We start from the raw sequence: 16,541 nt of genomic DNA, 5'->3' as shown, positions 1-16,541 counted from the left end.
ATATCAGAAGAAAATAAGTTAAATGCAAGTTGCCACAACCCATTTAGTTTGGTGGGACAAATTAAACGTCGACCTTACCCAGCTTATTTTATGTGTATAGTTTTATATATGTGCACAAAAAATCTTAGATCGTTTTTTGAGTATTGCACGTCACTTAAAAAACATTAACACGAAATGGGATTTAATACTACAGTGCAGTAGTAATACTACTAGTAGTTTCTTGTTGAAGCCTTTAAGTCCAATTATTTTGTGCACAACATCACAAAGATGGCAATATAAGCTACCACTGAATAGAAATATTTACCACCTAAACTTACTCTTAACAATTCTCAGCATCCTTGCAGGTCTCTCCACCTAAGATACACAAGTCCGGCACGATAATGCGTATAAGCCCCGGCTACGACTAGAACATGGAAGAGCTGGTGACTGTGCCCGGCAAGGTCAAACTTCCCCGGCATCCATCTCTCCGGGATTCTCATTGCATACACCAGTGCTCCTACGCCATAAAATAGCCCCATCAAAACTTCGTATCCAGTTGTGTGGAGTGCCTCTGGCTGGTGCCAGAACAGGATTAACTTGTGTAAGATGGGGGCTGCACCGGAGAAACCCATCGCGAAGAAAAGGGATGCTCGGAAGGTGCGGTATTCAGGTGTTTGGAACACTGGGAGAAGGGATGCCAGGACTGTCCCAATTCCTAGTAAAGTAATGAACCCCATGTAGAGATTGCAGAAGAAAGGATAGCACATGAAGGAGTAGTAGACGGGCGGGTAGAAGGATGTCGAGATGAGGGCAGCGATCCCTGCATAGTCTAGCCGAAGCATGAAGTATGCTAGGCGTTCAGAGTGACAGGAGAGCAAATGGCATGTGCTGCTGGCTAGCAAGCAGAACATAGCCCCACCCAAGAAAGCAAAGAACGGCCAACGCGTGATTGGCCTCACCAACAATGGAGCTATTATGTTCGCCACATCCTCTTTCATATTATGCTGAAAATAAGCAAATCATCCAATCAACCCAAACGTTCTACATATGTTTCCCATTATATCAGGACATGAAATTAGAACTACTGATACAAATTATACGTGACAGAGTGCAAATGTCACAAAAAAAGATGCTAGTAATATGCAAGATTACACATGGAATATATCACCTGACTGCACCAATATGTTATAAGATTCAGCGAGATTTGCAGAAATAGTATCTCATCAAAAATCATATTGGCGAGGCCAAGACTAGTATGTGAATTGTGGAGTCAAGAAACTCAGAATGCTCATTCTAACTTGTATCAAACTTAAAATTTTAGATGACGTAGTCATATAACATGATATCAGAGGCCAAGTAAAATGATAAATTTGTAAGGCTTAAGAAAAGTAACCACCAAATAAATGGATGCATCTGAGCATCTCACGACAACTTTCACATTTTGTAGATCATGATGAAACCATAAGGAGAATAATAAGCAACTAAGAACACCACCATAAAGGGGAAGTAGAGTACCAGAACACAAGTATCAGTGTGGTTGCTGTAATTCAGATTCTCAGGTAAACAGTTAGAGAGGAGTTCCATAATGTGCCAGTTGGATAAGTATGGTGACAAGTTCATTGAAGGCAATGAAGTTTTCAACTCCTCTCGAAGTTTGTGAAGAGCGGGCATATGTGGCAAGGATGGGAGGCAAGTAATGAGATCTGCATGCAATTTCTGAAAATCAGCATTTCTGAGCGCACTCGGCAAATTCAGGTCCACGACATTTGGAACCTTCATAGCAGTGTAAATGGTTAGAGAGAGGAAAAGGAAGAAGCCAAGCAAATGCCTGCACAGAGAACAGAGATTGAATGAATGATGTGGAATATTCCAAAAAATGTAATCATACTAAGGAAGTTAAAAAGGCATCAACACCACTGTAGCATAAGTCCAAAGTAATGATAGCAAAAAACAAATGAGATATCCAGAAAATAATTAAAATGATGTCTTTCCAACGCCGCCAACATCTTTTACAAAATGATATCATGTTCTTTATTCTAAACCAGCATTGAATATGAAGACATGCCTTAAAAATTAAAACTAGTCCTACTAACCAACAAAATCAATGTAGAAAGATGGTAGATGCACAGTAAAGGCTACCTTTCAGCAGGCTAAGCTTAATACATCAACTCCTTTAACAATTAAAACAATTCTATTATGTATGATGTCTACCTCAGTCATTTGTTAGTACTGGAAACAGATTGAAGCATTGAGTCAGATGAAAACTGAATTACTAGTACTACTTATGAGTGCAATATGATGCAGAACCAAGTAGAAATATTTTTTAATGCAGTAAACCATAAAGCTAATTTCTTAGCTCTCAAGGTACTAGCTAGATGGTTGTGCTATGAGGAACTTGGTTCCTTGTTTGAAAATAGTAAAGTAATGTCTTGCGTTGTACCAAGAGCCCAGAAAGAGAGCAAATAAAGATCTGTCCACAGCTCTTGCACTGGTAAACTAGATATAGTGACAATTAGTCCTCTTAAATAATGAGGGAAAACTTGAAGTTGCTATTTATGGAACACAGGGGCCATTGCTTTACAGCTTCTCTCTCACTAACTATTTTTCGGGGAAGGAGAAACATGAGGTTACATGATATAAAAAATAATTGACTCCATTAAGGTAAACAACTTATTGAATAGTTTGGTCGATACAACTAGGAGCACGTACGGAAACAAACAGATAAACCAGAATACGATAAATGAGAACTAAACTAAACACTAATCCCTGCCTTAGGTCTCCATATAATAAACCTGAACGTTGTGTTTTTACTCCTGAACTCAAGCTCTGGACCTAATAGCTACGCAGAACTCCATGATCAATGAACCAATATCATATGGCACTAGATTAGTTACATCCATATTCTCAGGAATACCACGTGATCCTCCTCGCATCTACTACCATTTTCGGAATTTTCTATCATGGCAATGCTAGACACAGACACCTTGACATGTTCAGCTTGCTCCAATTAGTTTGTTCACAAGTCCTTTCTCTTTATAGTAAATATAGTACTCCCTCCGTTCCAAGGTATTAGACCAACTTTCCTTTTTGGGATGTCCCAATATATTAGACTCATTTCATTTTTTAGCAAAAAGCATCTATCTTATTTTATTCTCCACCTACTTTTTTCTCTCTTCTCTCCCCTACTTTTTCCCTCTCTCATACTTTACTCTCTCCACTTTAACTATTTAAATATCAATTCCTTAAATCATGTGCCCAAAAGAAGCGAGTCTAATACTCCGGGACGGAGGGAGTATTTCAAATGAAATGCATCCCTTTGCGAAGAATATAACATTTCTCAAGACAATTATCACGAGCGTCATGTAAAAATTGCATCCATTAATCACCGTGCTACAAACCAAAGCCATCGAAACTACACCGATAGTAACAAAAACAAATTAAAAAGCATGGGTGGAATAAAAGTCTTACGTCCAGACGTTGAGGGTCTCATTGTGAATGGAGAAAATGCTGAGCAAGGCCTGCTTCAAAGGCCATTCAGCTCTGTAATGAGCAAGGATATACTCATTATCCTTCAAATATCCAGGCAGCGCATGGTACTCCACCAGCTGGTATTTCACCTTCTTCCACAATTTCTTTCCTTTCCCTTCCCCTGAATTATCATCAGATGCATCGCACGATTTCACCGCACTGCGATTCGCTTCATTCTTGCCCATTCTCTGCCCCTAAACACGAAATAAGCATCAAAAATCAATAAATACACGCAATTCATCAAGAGACATCAATTCAACCACGAAAAGAAAAGTTAGCATTTTTGTTGCGTAACAATAAGGATAGGAAAAACTACCTTAATTGCAAGGGGAATGAAGGAGCACGCCGCTGCAAAGAGAGAAGTCGAGAATTCGACTGTGCGATCGAATGTGGAAAGCTAACACAGATTAATGATGCCACAGAAATCTGCAAATGAGCAAATTCATTTGGAGAAGAAAATAAATAGGTGGTGAATGGATCTTCAAAAAAATGCGGAGATGCTCAAATGATTCTGAGTGGCCCTTCCTGCTTTTCGAATTTCGCACCATTTCTAAGATATTCTTTTCAAATTGAACATTCAAGCTACACGACACGACAATCATCGCCCAATTCCCAACATCTTAAAATTTTCCCTTCAATTTTTAAAATCATAAATCTCCACATTTATTTTTATTTTTCCATAATCTTACTTTACAATGATTATTAAATTAATTAAAACTCCAAATTTACATTTAGTAGGAGTAATACATTATTAAGATTAAATTCTAAAATTACCCTGCTGTAATTTGAAATCCCCAAATTGTTAGCCAAAAACCCTCTCTGTTCAATCTTTCGCAGCTCTCGACCCGCCACCGCTCGCCACCCGCTTCCGGAAACTCCTCCTATCATCCGCTAAGGTTAGTAGAATCCATATGAGTAATTTCCTTTTTGAAGTAGAATCCACATGTTTTAGGAGATTATAGGATAATCTTCATCTCATGCTCTAAAGAGATCTTTTGGTAAACAGTAAGTAATATTTTAACTCAGAATCATTGAAAATGGATCGTTGCTGCGGAAAACTTATAATGAAGAAGAAAAAATTGAAAGTAGGAGAATTATTTTTAGTAGGATTGAAGTTTGGAAATCCAGCTCTGTTATAACTACATGTTTGGTAATTGGGTAGAAACCTGCAATAAAGAGAAATGAAAGGAAAGATTTATCTGGTTTAATTTGGTAGATCACCGCCCCTCTTTTAATCACTTGTTCCTACAAATTTCACAACACAAATAGAGCTCAAACTGAATCCGAACTTTACATTTGTGTTGGATTGAGTTTGATCCACGAATTCTTTGACGACTCGAGCAGTTGAGCTCTAGACTGGTTGTTTTCGGCTCGCTTCGGTTAGGCCTCAGCCCATATTTTTTATACTACTACTTGTTTTCCAAATCCCCAGTGTTCACCTGTACAGATATATAGATCAATTGTAGGTATTATTCTCTGCAGTTTCCATTTGGGCCTATTAATCAAGAAGTTTTTGGTTGTCTTCATTTTTACATTTTGATGTCTTATCTAACCTTGAGGCCTTGAATTTTGGAAACTTAATTGAATATGAAGGGAATCGCAAAAATGGCGGATTTAAGCTTGGGCATCCTCATAGACATTGTGGATGAAGAATGGATGAGAGATACTCTTCCTGATGATGGTACGTCATTTTGTTTCTTTTTTGGCTGTTTCATTGTTGTGTCATTTGAGGAGCGCATTTCCCCTGAGTATGTTAACACTTGTCTTTCATTGTTAGAGTTTTGATGTAGTGTTAATTTGTTTCTCTCAGATCTTCCATTACCGCCTCTAATTGATTCTAGGACTGATGACGCCGAAGATTCAAGTATGTCCTCTTTCGAATTTCCTTTTTCTACTACATGCTTTGTTTGGATGATGGAAAGTAACTACTCGTTTGTTAAGAATTTAGTTGGTGGTACTGTGTCAAATGATGTAAAGCTATTTAAAGTAATTGCCTTTTATCTTCCCCATAGAGTTTCAGTGACAGTATTATAGGCTTATAGTAGGGATTATGGATCAAATTGGGTATAAAATTAGATTGAAGTTGGTTATGAACACTAAGGATGTTCAGTAACACATTTCCATTTAGATCATGAGGGCAAAGGCTGACCAAATAATATTGCATGCACTTAGTCCCTAGACCCCTTAGTTTATAAGGTCCAATTTCGTCCCAATCTAGGGGTTTGCATGGTTTGTTAAAGTAGTCAAACTGTTCTGAGGACAAGCCGCATGCTGGAATTATTTTTAGGTATATTCTTCTTCGGATTAAACAATTTAGATATAAATGTCAACAAATTATCAAACATGATGCTTAGCCCGCAGTTGACTCTCAACTCGATGTTCTCTTCTGAACAAAGTCTGACTGACATGAGGCTTCTGGATAGGAGTTCATATATACCAGTCTCAAAACTGTATTTATTACTGATAGGAGTGTTACTGTATATGCTAGTGCGATGGTGTTTATGCTCCTTGACCTCTCATGTTGCTGGGTATTGACAATCATTTTCTGAGGAGTTTGATATGATGAATATGTTTGTGTTTTCAGACCAGGAAAACCAACCAGTTGAGGCTGATGCTTGGCATGATCTTGCACTGGGTAACCAATGAGACCTCCAAGATGCTCAACACTGCCATTTTGCAGCATTTCATATCAGCTATTTCTGCTGCGTTTTCAGATAATATTGTAATCAAAGAGGTTTTGTATATGTCTATTCATTTCCATGCGGCATGCGCTGTTTTCTTCGTGTAACTTTGTCATATCCTTTAACACATCAATCGACTCCCCCCCCCCTCGTGCAACACCGTGCAAATGTACCAATGTGTAATCGTCGTGAATACTGGTTTCTTGATGTCATTGGACGGAGGATATCATCGTTCTCGATGGTTTTATCCCTATTCCGTCGTCTTTCTAGTTGTTCTTTGCTGGAAAATCGGCTACTTCCACCATCTCAACTTTGCTTTAATTAATTAATATTTTAATAATTACTATTAATTAAGTAATAACATCTCAATTTCGTAGTGTTTTACTTAAATTACTCAATATTTCTTAGTCTTAGTCACTGCCATAAATTTGGGATGATTTATGATATATTGATGTTCTCCTCATTACATCCTAAACGGGTAATATATATATAATCAATTGGTATATTACTTTAATTAATATTCATATTACTAATTTAATCATTAATATAGCTTCATCAATAAATAACTACTCCCTCTCTCCTGGATTTATAATCACATTTTGCTATAAAAGTTCGTTCCACATTTATAGTCACATTTAAAACTTTCCATATTTGTACGTAAAATTTTACTTCATTATTCACTAAAATTACACTCAAATGTCATTATCTACATTAAAATAAATCAAAACTAAAATAAAAAAGCAAAAAGTAAAAAAGGGACTCACCTTCAACCAACTTACTTCATTTATTACACACTCCATCATCTCACTTCATTTATTACACACTCTATAATCTCACTTCATCATCTCATTTCATTTATTAGAGTGTCCACTATAGGGGAGCCGCGGCCGGGCCACGGGAGAGCCGCGAGCCGCGGCTCCCTATAGTGACTGGGGTGGGCAGCCGCGGCGGGGGGGGTGGACGTGGGCGCGCCACGATCGTGGCCCGGCCGCGGCTCTTGGGCGGGAGCCGTGGCCCTCCTATTGTATTGGCCACGAGCCGCGGCTCTCCATATTTTTTGATTTTTTTTTAAAATTCTATAAGTATACACATTTTTTTACCTCTTTCCTACACAAATTCTATAAATATACCCGTTTTTAATTAAAATATAAACAAAATGGAAAAAATAAAATTTTTGGTGGCTTGGCCATGTCCACTATAGTGGGAAACATGGGCATTGGTGGCCCGGCCACACTTTGTGGCTTGGCCCGGCCATGTATAGTGGACACCCTTACACACTCCACCTCTCACTTCATTAATTACACACTCCACCAATTCCTTAAAACCCGTGTCATAACTAAATGTGACTATAAATGTGGGACGGAGGGAGTAATTACTACTCCCTCCGTCCCAAGGAAGATGACCCCTTCCTTGGGCGGCACGAAATTTTATGCAGTTATATTTTGTATGGTAAGAGGAGAGAGTAAAGTAGGAGAGAGAAAATAAAGTAGAGATAAAGGTGTTTCCATTTTAAGTAATGGATCATCTTAATTGGGATAAACCAAAAAGGAAGGTGAGTCATCTTTCAATGGGACGATACTTAATAATTTGATATATAAGATAATCATACATTGTCTAAAAAAAATACCTCAGTCATTTGAATCATTTCTATCTTGACAACAAAAATAATGTACCCCTCGTTATCTATCTTCTTCTTCTTCTTACTCAAGTCAATCAGACCCTTAGCATCTAAGATACACTGTCTGGGCCAATCTTGTGCTAGATAAAAAAGATGGTGGGGACCACTTTGTACAACGGAATAATTCAAAGTTTGAAACACAACATTTCTTTGCTACAAATTTGATTTTCTCAAACAAAACCGCCCAATTCTTCTGCATTTCTGCTTTCGTTGAGCCATGCCTACTCCAACAACACTGTTTCTATGCTTTATTACACTCTCGCATTTGGCGTTTCTCTCCGCGGGAGCTGATTCTGAACTCTCCTCAGGTAAACACTCTTCATAATTAGGGTAACTATATATTCAGGGTTATTCATTATCTGACAGAACAAAACCAAAAGCTCGTAGCTTTGAGTGCCAGTGGTTAGGGTTTATTATGCCTGAAATCAATCCTTTACACTCACTCTCGAGCAGTTACTGTTATGGAATTTTGGATTCTTCTAATTTGCTTTCCCGGGTTTGATTATCGTGGTTGGATTTCGATTTTATTTCTGTAAATAGTTTTATAAATACGTTTGAGCGGGAATGACTTTTGCTAATTTCAAATTCTTTTGATTTTTCGCCCCTTACAATCCGAACAAGATTCCTTCAAGGACCATATACCGCACATTATTCTTGCCACTGTTGTTAACAGACTAAAGAGCCTTCAGAAATTCAATGATGATACATAATTGCTTGCCTAATTCATGTGAATTTAGTTATATTTGCAGATTAATCTGTGAGATAGAGCTATGCTTGTTCAGTAATTATCTATATTTTAGCTTACGGCTTATGTATTGTTTGTTGCAGCTGCTAATGGGCCTGCGACATTGCAGCTATCTCCCACCTTGATAGTGGAAAATTCTCCAGGTTCCAAGCCTGGAGCTAAAATTAAATGTGGGAGAGTTCTAATTCATGGTTTGCCTAGGATCAAACATTTAAACAAGTTTGCTAATTCAATGAAGGTAAAAGTTTCGCATGCAACCTCAACTGGCCGTCCACCAAATATATATGTCTGTTTCCACAGGTAAGTTGGTTTGATGACACTATATTGCTCAAGTGATGGAAAGCTTAATTGCTTTGGTGATTTTGGCTCTTGCTGTGTATTCTAGCAATACTCTGTCAGAGTAAGCTTAGTTGATTAACATTACTATTGTATTGTTAACACTTAAACTTAATTCTGGAATCTACTGCATATCTTTTCTTGGAAACATATAGATCTATTTGCTTTTCATGCTACTACATTTGCGAAAGCATTTTTTGGTTTTTTTTTCCTGATTGAATCTTGACACACCATAGTTTCCATGAGATATTAAAGGCATTGAATCTCCTGTTGAATATATCTTAGATTTGGATGATTTTGAACGTATGTTTAAGGAAGGGTTTGATTTTTTTGATATGATAATAAGAACATATTTCATCTTCCTCTCCATTAAAAACTATTGCTTGGTAAGGTGCTAACATATTTTCCATGGACAACATTTTTTATTGTTTATTTTTTTCATGTGCTAACATGCACACACAATTACACAGGTAAATTTGTTTGGAAATATTTATTGGTTTAGCTACTTAATAACATGCTTAGTGAAGCAGGAATGTAACTCTTGAGATAGGAATGTGCCCACACGACCAGTGGGAAAGACTTTCAAATGGGTCATGGATTAAACCAATGTCTCCTTTTGATCACAAAGTCATAGACATAAGGATGGGGGCTTCTTATTCTGAAAATATTCAAGTTTCTCTTGATGAAGGTTTGTCATCCGTGGTCACATAGTATTATATTATTATCGTCCCTATTTTATTTTCTTTCTGTAATTTGTTTTAGCTTGCTAGTTAATGGTTAATATGATTCTTAGCTTTGTTTGTACCTTGCACAAGCGTTTGCAAAAGAACTTATGAAAGCTGTAAATATGATTTAGCTTGTGCTTAGCAATTTAGTGCTTTCAAATTCAAACTCAAGTTATGCTTGCATAATGCCATAAATAGCTGAAATTCTAAAAGTACCATGGGGGTGTTTATTTTAATGCTTCTAACTTTTAGCATTCTCTGATTTTTTCCATAAACTCGTCTTGCACATTAAACTCGTTTTGCAAACACTCACCAGTGTTGATTTCCTTTTGCAGAGTTCTTTTTGTATAGGATAATATTCCTAATTTCTGGAATAGTGTTGATGAGTTTGGCTTCTATGCTCAGCAAGTCCTTAGTTTTCTATTACAGTGGTGCCATGGCTGCAGGGGCTTTACTTGTGATATTAATGGTCCTTTTCCAGGTCAGTAAATAAGTTTTCTTCCTTCAGATTTTCTAATTTGAGTACTAGTATTATAGGTCACCATTAACAAATGAAAAGGCCTCTGTCCTGTGATTTATGAAAGGGCAGCGAAGATTTCCTGGATATTCGTCTACTAATCGTCTTGTGCTTTGGTACAGGGGATGAAGCTACTTCCAACTGGCCGAAAAGGCTCATTTGCAATAGTTTTGTACTCCTCCTTTGTATGTTAATTTACACGCCATCCCATCTAATTGGCTATTTTCATTTGCTATTATAACTTTATTTGTTCATTCGGTTCAGGTTGGCGCGGGAACCTTTCTACTTGGCTATGTGCCAAGATTGCTACGTTCACTATTGGTCGAGATTGGACTTTCAGAAGATATGTATTATCCTGTATGTAAGTTTCTTTTATCCAATTCTTTTAGTTACTCTTTCCCCGATGGAAAAATTAGAATATAAAAATCACAAAGATGCAAATTCCCTTCTATGGTACCAATACTAGTCTCATTTTTATTGTGCTTTTATAAAAATCACTCTTAAATTCTTAATGCCACTACATTACATAAAAAATCTGATTTCAGATCCATTTCAAGGTTTGACAATACAAACCATTAATTTTTAGAGTAAAAACACAACCACACTTACATGCTACTGAGTACTGATGTGTTTATCTTGTAGTACTATGATTTATCAATAAAAATTACTAGCAAAAAAAATGAAAAATGTAATCTAGTTTTTAGATGAGAATAACCCGCGGCTCTTGATGCTTGATATTGCTATGTGATGTCTCAGATCAAACTTGTTGTGTAGCCTATGCACTAATTAGGTATTGTATTTGAACTTCTTGCCATAAACTGCGTTGACTTCCAATTTCTGAATTGATGGTATGTTCCAATTGTGCTAATGCATGCTCTTTATGTCTTGCAGCTGCTAATTTTTCTGATTATTTTCCTTCTAATTGCTGGATCTTGGTTGGGTTTTTGGGCTGTACGCAAGCTTGTAATCACGGATGATGGATCTATTGATGATGGTGTATCTCAATTTGCCACTTGGTCAATTCGTATTATTTCCTCTGTCTTGATCCTTCAGGTTTCCTGATTCTTCATACTATAAATGTATCATGATCAACCCCAATTTCAAAGAGTATTTTTATGTCGTGTAAAATGTTCATGGATTTCTTTTTCAGAGCTCTATAGATCCTTTATTGGCAATAGATGCATTGATTGGTGGAATTTTATTCTCTTTGGGGTTGAGGTCCATCCAGCCGAAGCTTGTTCGCCGTGCTTACAAGTGAGTCAATGACACGCGTCTTTAAGTGCATCGTGCTTTTTTTTTTTCTCCTTTCAGTTTATCATTCATTCCAATATAAATAATGAAATAACCTGCAGAAAGTTAAGTAGATCGACCAAGAGCAACGTGAGAGAACCTGTTTATCCATATGGATCGCCAATTGCCAATTCTTCTGCCTCCAGACCTCCAATCAGAACTTCATATACTCCTATTCAAGGTGGCTTCTTCAATTTAAATGTAATGAATTTTCGTCTGTCATTAAATTCCTTGCTAACATTTAGCTATCCTTTCAGGTCAAACTAGTAAGTCACCAATAAAAGATTCGGAGACTTTCTATTCTTCATTCCACGATGCTCCTTATCAAAGAAAATTTGCCAAGGATGAATGGGAAGCATTCACAAAGGAGTCCACACGCAAAGCCTTGGAAGAGCTGGTTGCTTCACCAGATTTCAACAGATGGGCTGTCTCCCATGCCGATAGGATAACCCTAGCTCCTAAGAAAGAGGATGCATATAAGCAGAGGAGATGGTTTCAGTGGTTATAAGATTCATTCACACCTCTGTTTGTTGAATCACCACTGTAAACCTTCTAAAGAATCTAAACTAACCAAGTTTAGTTGACCAACTGCTCTCTCCAATTTGCTATAAGTAGCTATAACAGTAACTGGGAATTGATTGTGACCGATGTAAATCTAAATATCTTTGACGATTATTGCTAGATGAGCATTAGGCATGTTTCAGCTGTGTAGCTTTTGATAGGAGTCCAGTGCATTATAATTTCTTTCTGAACCTAACCAACTACTAAGGTGAGAAAAGTTTGATCCTTATTCTTAAGGAATGTGAATCAGTATTAAGAATTATCTAGCATAGTTGCGTGTGGTAGTTGACGCTTCTCTCTTTCTCATGTGTTTCTTTCGTGATGGAAATTTACACTGCAGTGTTCTACCAACAGGTTATCTTCGAATATGTTAAAGTCTGAGTGATTTCACTTTCAGCAAATATATTTGTCTTTTGTTACACAGGTGCAAGAATTCTAACACGTCACTTTTCCTGGACAGGATATCAACTTGGAGATGGTACGCTATTAGTACAAAATTTTGTATGGTGGTAAGGGTCCGTTTGGTTTGGCGTTTAGCATTCCTCAAGAAAATGTTTTCAGCCTGAAATTGAATAGCTTTTCTGGGGTGGTCATTTAGTAGACAACCGTTTGGCTTGTCACATAGCTTTTGTTGGTGCTGTACTGCTGTATATACGGAGTACACATTACCAACTAGAATTGACGAATTTATCCTCTTAATTTTCACCAAATAACACCATTTGCCCTTCTGCCCTAATTCGTATTTTAATGCAATCATATGGAACTAATTTGTTTGCAGAAACTTGGTGTTGGGGATTCGGTGGAATCGGTGTCTAATGTCGAAACTTAATTGCAAGTTTTTGGAAGAAAATCTTTAAACTTGTTGGTGGCCATGGAATTGCCATCAACCTTTGACAAAGATTAAACATGAAATTACCAGACAACTTGAATCAAATTGAGGAAACATTCTGTTAAAACTCGAGATTTGAATACCAATTAAACACCCAAATCTAAAATACAATGGTGCGGAGGAAATCTCGGAGTGGGGTAAATTAAACCAAACCTCGAACAAAATAAATGGCCGGCGCCGTTTTCCATCACCACTCTCCGAATCGGCGCAGTCAGCCGTATTATGGGTGTCGACCGGTTGATCTCGAGCAGCAACTGCGTGGAGGTGAAAGAAAACTAATTCAGCAGCGTTAATTAATTCAAAATGAGCTGCTCTGTGTGGAGTTAAAATTGAGGACAATAATGTCATTTTGTGTTTCTATATGAGTTACTGTTCAAAATCCATATACATATCACACCAAATTTGAAAGATAAGAAAACCACCTATTTCAGCATTTTTAGCTTGGGCCTGCCACATTTCATCGGACCAAGCATTTAGCCTAACTAAGAAACCAAACAACCGAATCCACTAGTTACCATGCACTAACTGCTCCTAACATACAAACCAAACACACCCTAATTGCGCACTCTAACAGAAAGGGAAAAAAAGTTCAATATCTTGCCATAGCTTAAAGATAAAGAATAGTACTAGTACATCTGATATTCTGAATTGTGCGTAGTTGTGTAAAGTAGAATAATATATCCAATTATATTGCCGTTACATGAGGTCTTGTATGCTAGTACAATCTTAGCCACTGCTTGCCACAGGTGAATGTTAAATCAGGATATAAGGTTGTGCTTCCTGGTGAGTAAGGGCTTCCTGGATAAAAAAAACTTGTCTGCAGTTGGGCCATGGAAACAACTTATTCTCGGATGAGTGGAAGTTAATTTGGCAATTCACATATGTTCAATCTCTTTAATTGGCAATTCACATATGTTCAGTCCCTTATCGAAGATTGAATGTGAATGAATATTCAACGAAGAATGAAATCAAATTGTAGAACAAAATAAAATTGAATTTAATAAGAATGGAATCGCAAAGAACAAAATTGAACTCACCTACGGCTGAAGCCCTAAGCTAAGCTACGTCATTTACCTCATGAAAAATGACATCATTTTGTGTAAATCCCATCGTTTCCATGTTGGAATTTGGACAAGCCACGTATATTTAATTTTACTGAAATTCGGATGGGATCATCTATGCCTTCTCCTATTCCAACTCCTACTATACACACACGACACAAGTACGAGTGACACATCATCACTCATGTTTGTATGTATGTAGTAGGGGATGGAGTAGGAGAAGACATATGTAATCCTCATTGTGAAATTCTACGATCAGGGCCGGGTCTGGTGGGAAATTTACATGGCCCATAAGACCACCCCCATAGGTGACTTTAAGATGGCGGGCAAACAAATAAGACAATAGAAAAAAATAAAAATAAAGCAAAAATTAAATAACCCAATCCAACCTCCAATTTAGGGTCTTGTTAGCCCCCCAACATAAAGTGGAGGGCAAATGACACATGTCCATTTTCTATTAGCTCAATGTATTATTATTTTTTCTTTTTTTTATTTACTACTCCCCCCGTCCTCGATTAAGAGTCACACTGTGACCGGACACGAGTTTTAAGAAATGTAAGGAAAAAGTTGGTTGAAAAAGTTAGTGGAATGTGAGATCCATTTTTCAATATTAGTTTTATAATACAATGTGAGTGAAATGAGTTAGTGGAATGTGAGACCCATTTTTTAATATTAGTTTTATAATACAATGTGAGTGAAATGAGTTATTGGAATATGAGATCTACTTACTATTTATGGTAAAAATGAAGTGTGACTCTTAATTGGGGACAGACCGAAATGGAAAAGTGTGACTCTTAATCGGGGACGGAGGGGAATATTAATTATTGATTAATCACTATTTTATTTATAATGTACATGTTTTAGAATTGTATACTAAATATGAAATGTAAATATTTTAGATAATCACATTTTGAATATTTTGAACATTGTGAATTTATGATATTTTTATTACATTTTATTAATTTAATTTAATTAATTATTATTATACTTGTCTTTATATATCATTTCAAAACTCATGTGAATTATTCTTCCAAACATTCATGTGAGCCCCTCTTGTGAAAATTCACGTGAACTAGTTCATTTTATTTATGATTAATTATTATGTTTTATTATTTCGTTATTATTTGCTACTTTTTTTATTGTGCTTCATTTTTTCTATATATATCCCACTAAGCATGCAAAACTCTTCAAAAAAAAACTAATTTTCTTTTTGTTCTTTATTATTAAATTGGATTGGGTTGGAGTCACTTATGAAAATAAAAAAGTTGATGAGGGTAGAATTGAGTGAGTGTTGTTTATTTGAGGATAGATAAATGAATATTTTATTAAAAAGTTGACTAGTGTTGGGTTGGGTTGGGTTGAGTGAGGATCACATGATATAGTCTAATATCAGAGCGGATGTACTTGAGGAAAGGGTCATATATTAGTGGGAAGGATCCCCTGCTGTGCACAGCAGGGGCTGTGTTTAAAACACAGCTCTTTGTTAATAAAACGCATCCACACTTGTCTTTATTCTATTGAGTGAACTACATAAAAAGTCTCTAACGTTTTCAAAAGTTACATTGCAGGCCCCTAGGGAAAAAAAAAATACCTCCACATAACCCTACCCTTTTACATAAGGGGTAACTCGGATATTTAAAGTCAGCCAACTTTCGGTCTATATTGCCCAAATGCCTTCAGGGGCATTTTAGTCAAATAAGAAAAAGCTGTACACCTACTCCACTGCCTTGCAACAGACCTACACTCTGCAATGTCATCATATTTGAAATTTTTTCCCAAATTTCCGACGATATACATTTCGTTTTTGACAGCAGACCTACACTCTGCAATGCTTCATAATTTTCACTCTTAATCATTTCGTTTTTGACACTACAAACATAATTCCCTCTGCATACCGGCCCTACCGACGATATACAGCTTGGGTATGCCTCTCTCTCTCGACGATTTTTTAAATTGCTGTAAACCTACCGGCGATTACTCGCTTATTCATCCATTCATCCATAGCACGGTAAGCGTACATCACAAATTAGGTAAGTTCCAATGTGACCGGTATAATGTCGGATGGTTTTTGTGTGTTCCTGCAGCTGATTTTGGTTGTATTCAGTTCAAATTAGGGTTTGTGTGTATCGGTAAAATGTAGTATGTTTTTTCTGTGTTCCTGCAGCTGAATTTCAATTTAGGGGTTTATGTGTGTTAGGCTGTGTCGTTCTAATTTTTAGGCAAATTGCTGAATTTTGGGTTTTATTTTTCAATTCAGATCTTGTTGCAATGTCTTCTTCTAGTTCTCAATCTTATGGGTCAAGTTTCAATTGGAATTGGCCTTGTCCAGAGATTGTGAACTGTAATCATGATCTTGAGGCCGAGCTAGTGACATTTAGGACGGCTGCTAATCCTGGTCGACGGTACTATCATTGTCCAATATGGAAGGAAGATGATTGCAGATTCTTTCGCTGGGTTGATGTGGGTCTTTCCCCAAGTCAAGACACTTACTTCCAAAGAATCAAGGTCGAACAAGACAAGTTTGAAGAACAACTCCGATGCAAGAATATTG

General features: G+C 36.9%; 3 protein-coding genes across 6 annotated transcripts; 2 read left to right on the top strand and 1 right to left on the bottom strand.

Moving 5' to 3' along the window:
- Nucleotides 1-143: 143 nt before the first annotated feature.
- LOC125202839 (heptahelical transmembrane protein 4-like) lies at nt 144-4,410 on the bottom strand. 4 transcript variants are annotated; one of them, XM_048101313.1, is made up of 5 exons: nt 4,282-4,410; nt 3,824-3,933; nt 3,448-3,701; nt 1,495-1,807; nt 144-983 (listed from the first exon to the last, which is right to left on the bottom strand). In XM_048101313.1, the coding sequence occupies exons 3-5, from the start codon at nt 3,690-3,692 to the stop codon at nt 330-332; spliced, it is 1,212 nt and encodes a 403-aa protein (XP_047957270.1). In that variant the 5' UTR covers nt 3,693-3,701; nt 3,824-3,933; nt 4,282-4,410; the 3' UTR covers nt 144-329. The 4 variants fall into 4 exon arrangements, with proteins under 4 accessions (XP_047957270.1, XP_047957272.1, XP_047957269.1 ...); XM_048101315.1 differs by lacking the exon at nt 4,282-4,410 and having other exon boundaries at nt 144-496; nt 599-983; nt 3,824-4,162; XM_048101312.1 differs by lacking the exon at nt 4,282-4,410 and having other exon boundaries at nt 3,824-4,162.
- LOC125202840 (anaphase-promoting complex subunit 13) lies at nt 4,272-6,483 on the top strand. Its single transcript, XM_048101317.1, has 4 exons — nt 4,272-4,403; nt 5,101-5,188; nt 5,318-5,371; nt 6,092-6,483. Exons 2-4 carry the CDS (start codon nt 5,113-5,115, stop codon nt 6,151-6,153), a joined length of 192 nt encoding a protein of 63 aa, XP_047957274.1. The 5' UTR covers nt 4,272-4,403; nt 5,101-5,112; the 3' UTR covers nt 6,154-6,483.
- A 1,469-nt stretch (nt 6,484-7,952) lies between these two features.
- Nucleotides 7,953-12,343, top strand: LOC125203916. Its single transcript, XM_048102434.1, has 10 exons — nt 7,953-8,174; nt 8,695-8,911; nt 9,478-9,635; nt 10,008-10,153; nt 10,312-10,374; nt 10,454-10,546; nt 11,081-11,242; nt 11,340-11,443; nt 11,542-11,660; nt 11,737-12,343. The coding sequence occupies exons 1-10, from the start codon at nt 8,084-8,086 to the stop codon at nt 11,985-11,987; spliced, it is 1,404 nt and encodes a 467-aa protein (XP_047958391.1). The 5' UTR covers nt 7,953-8,083; the 3' UTR covers nt 11,988-12,343.
- Nucleotides 12,344-16,541: the final 4,198 nt, after the last annotated feature.

The sequence above is a fragment of the Salvia hispanica genome, chromosome 1 (assembly GCF_023119035.1).
Source record: "Salvia hispanica cultivar TCC Black 2014 chromosome 1, UniMelb_Shisp_WGS_1.0, whole genome shotgun sequence".
NCBI lineage: Eukaryota > Viridiplantae > Streptophyta > Magnoliopsida > Lamiales > Lamiaceae > Salvia > Salvia hispanica.
This window is presented reverse-complemented; position numbering and strand designations above follow the sequence as displayed.

Excerpts from the sequence above, each read along its gene's own strand:
- LOC125202839 (XM_048101313.1), bottom strand. The coding sequence starts at position 3,692 with ATGGGCAAGAATGAAGCGAATCGCAGTGCGGTGAAATCGTGCGATGCA. Across the intron at positions 1,808-3,447 it reads GAGACCCTCAACGTCTGGAC|GCATTTGCTTGGCTTCTTCC; the intron begins GTAAGACTTTTA and ends TTCTCTGTGCAG. Across the intron at positions 984-1,494 it reads ACACTGATACTTGTGTTCTG|CATAATATGAAAGAGGATGT; the intron begins GTACTCTACTTC and ends GCTTATTTTCAG.
- LOC125202840 (XM_048101317.1), top strand. The coding sequence starts at position 5,113 with ATGGCGGATTTAAGCTTGGGCATCCTCATAGACATTGTGGATGAAGAA. Across the intron at positions 5,189-5,317 it reads AGATACTCTTCCTGATGATG|ATCTTCCATTACCGCCTCTA; the intron begins GTACGTCATTTT and ends TGTTTCTCTCAG. Across the intron at positions 5,372-6,091 it reads TGATGACGCCGAAGATTCAA|ACCAGGAAAACCAACCAGTT; the intron begins GTATGTCCTCTT and ends TTGTGTTTTCAG.
- LOC125203916 (XM_048102434.1), top strand. The coding sequence starts at position 8,084 with ATGCCTACTCCAACAACACTGTTTCTATGCTTTATTACACTCTCGCAT. Across the intron at positions 11,243-11,339 it reads CCTCTGTCTTGATCCTTCAG|AGCTCTATAGATCCTTTATT; the intron begins GTTTCCTGATTC and ends TTTCTTTTTCAG. Across the intron at positions 11,661-11,736 it reads TTCATATACTCCTATTCAAG|GTCAAACTAGTAAGTCACCA; the intron begins GTGGCTTCTTCA and ends CTATCCTTTCAG.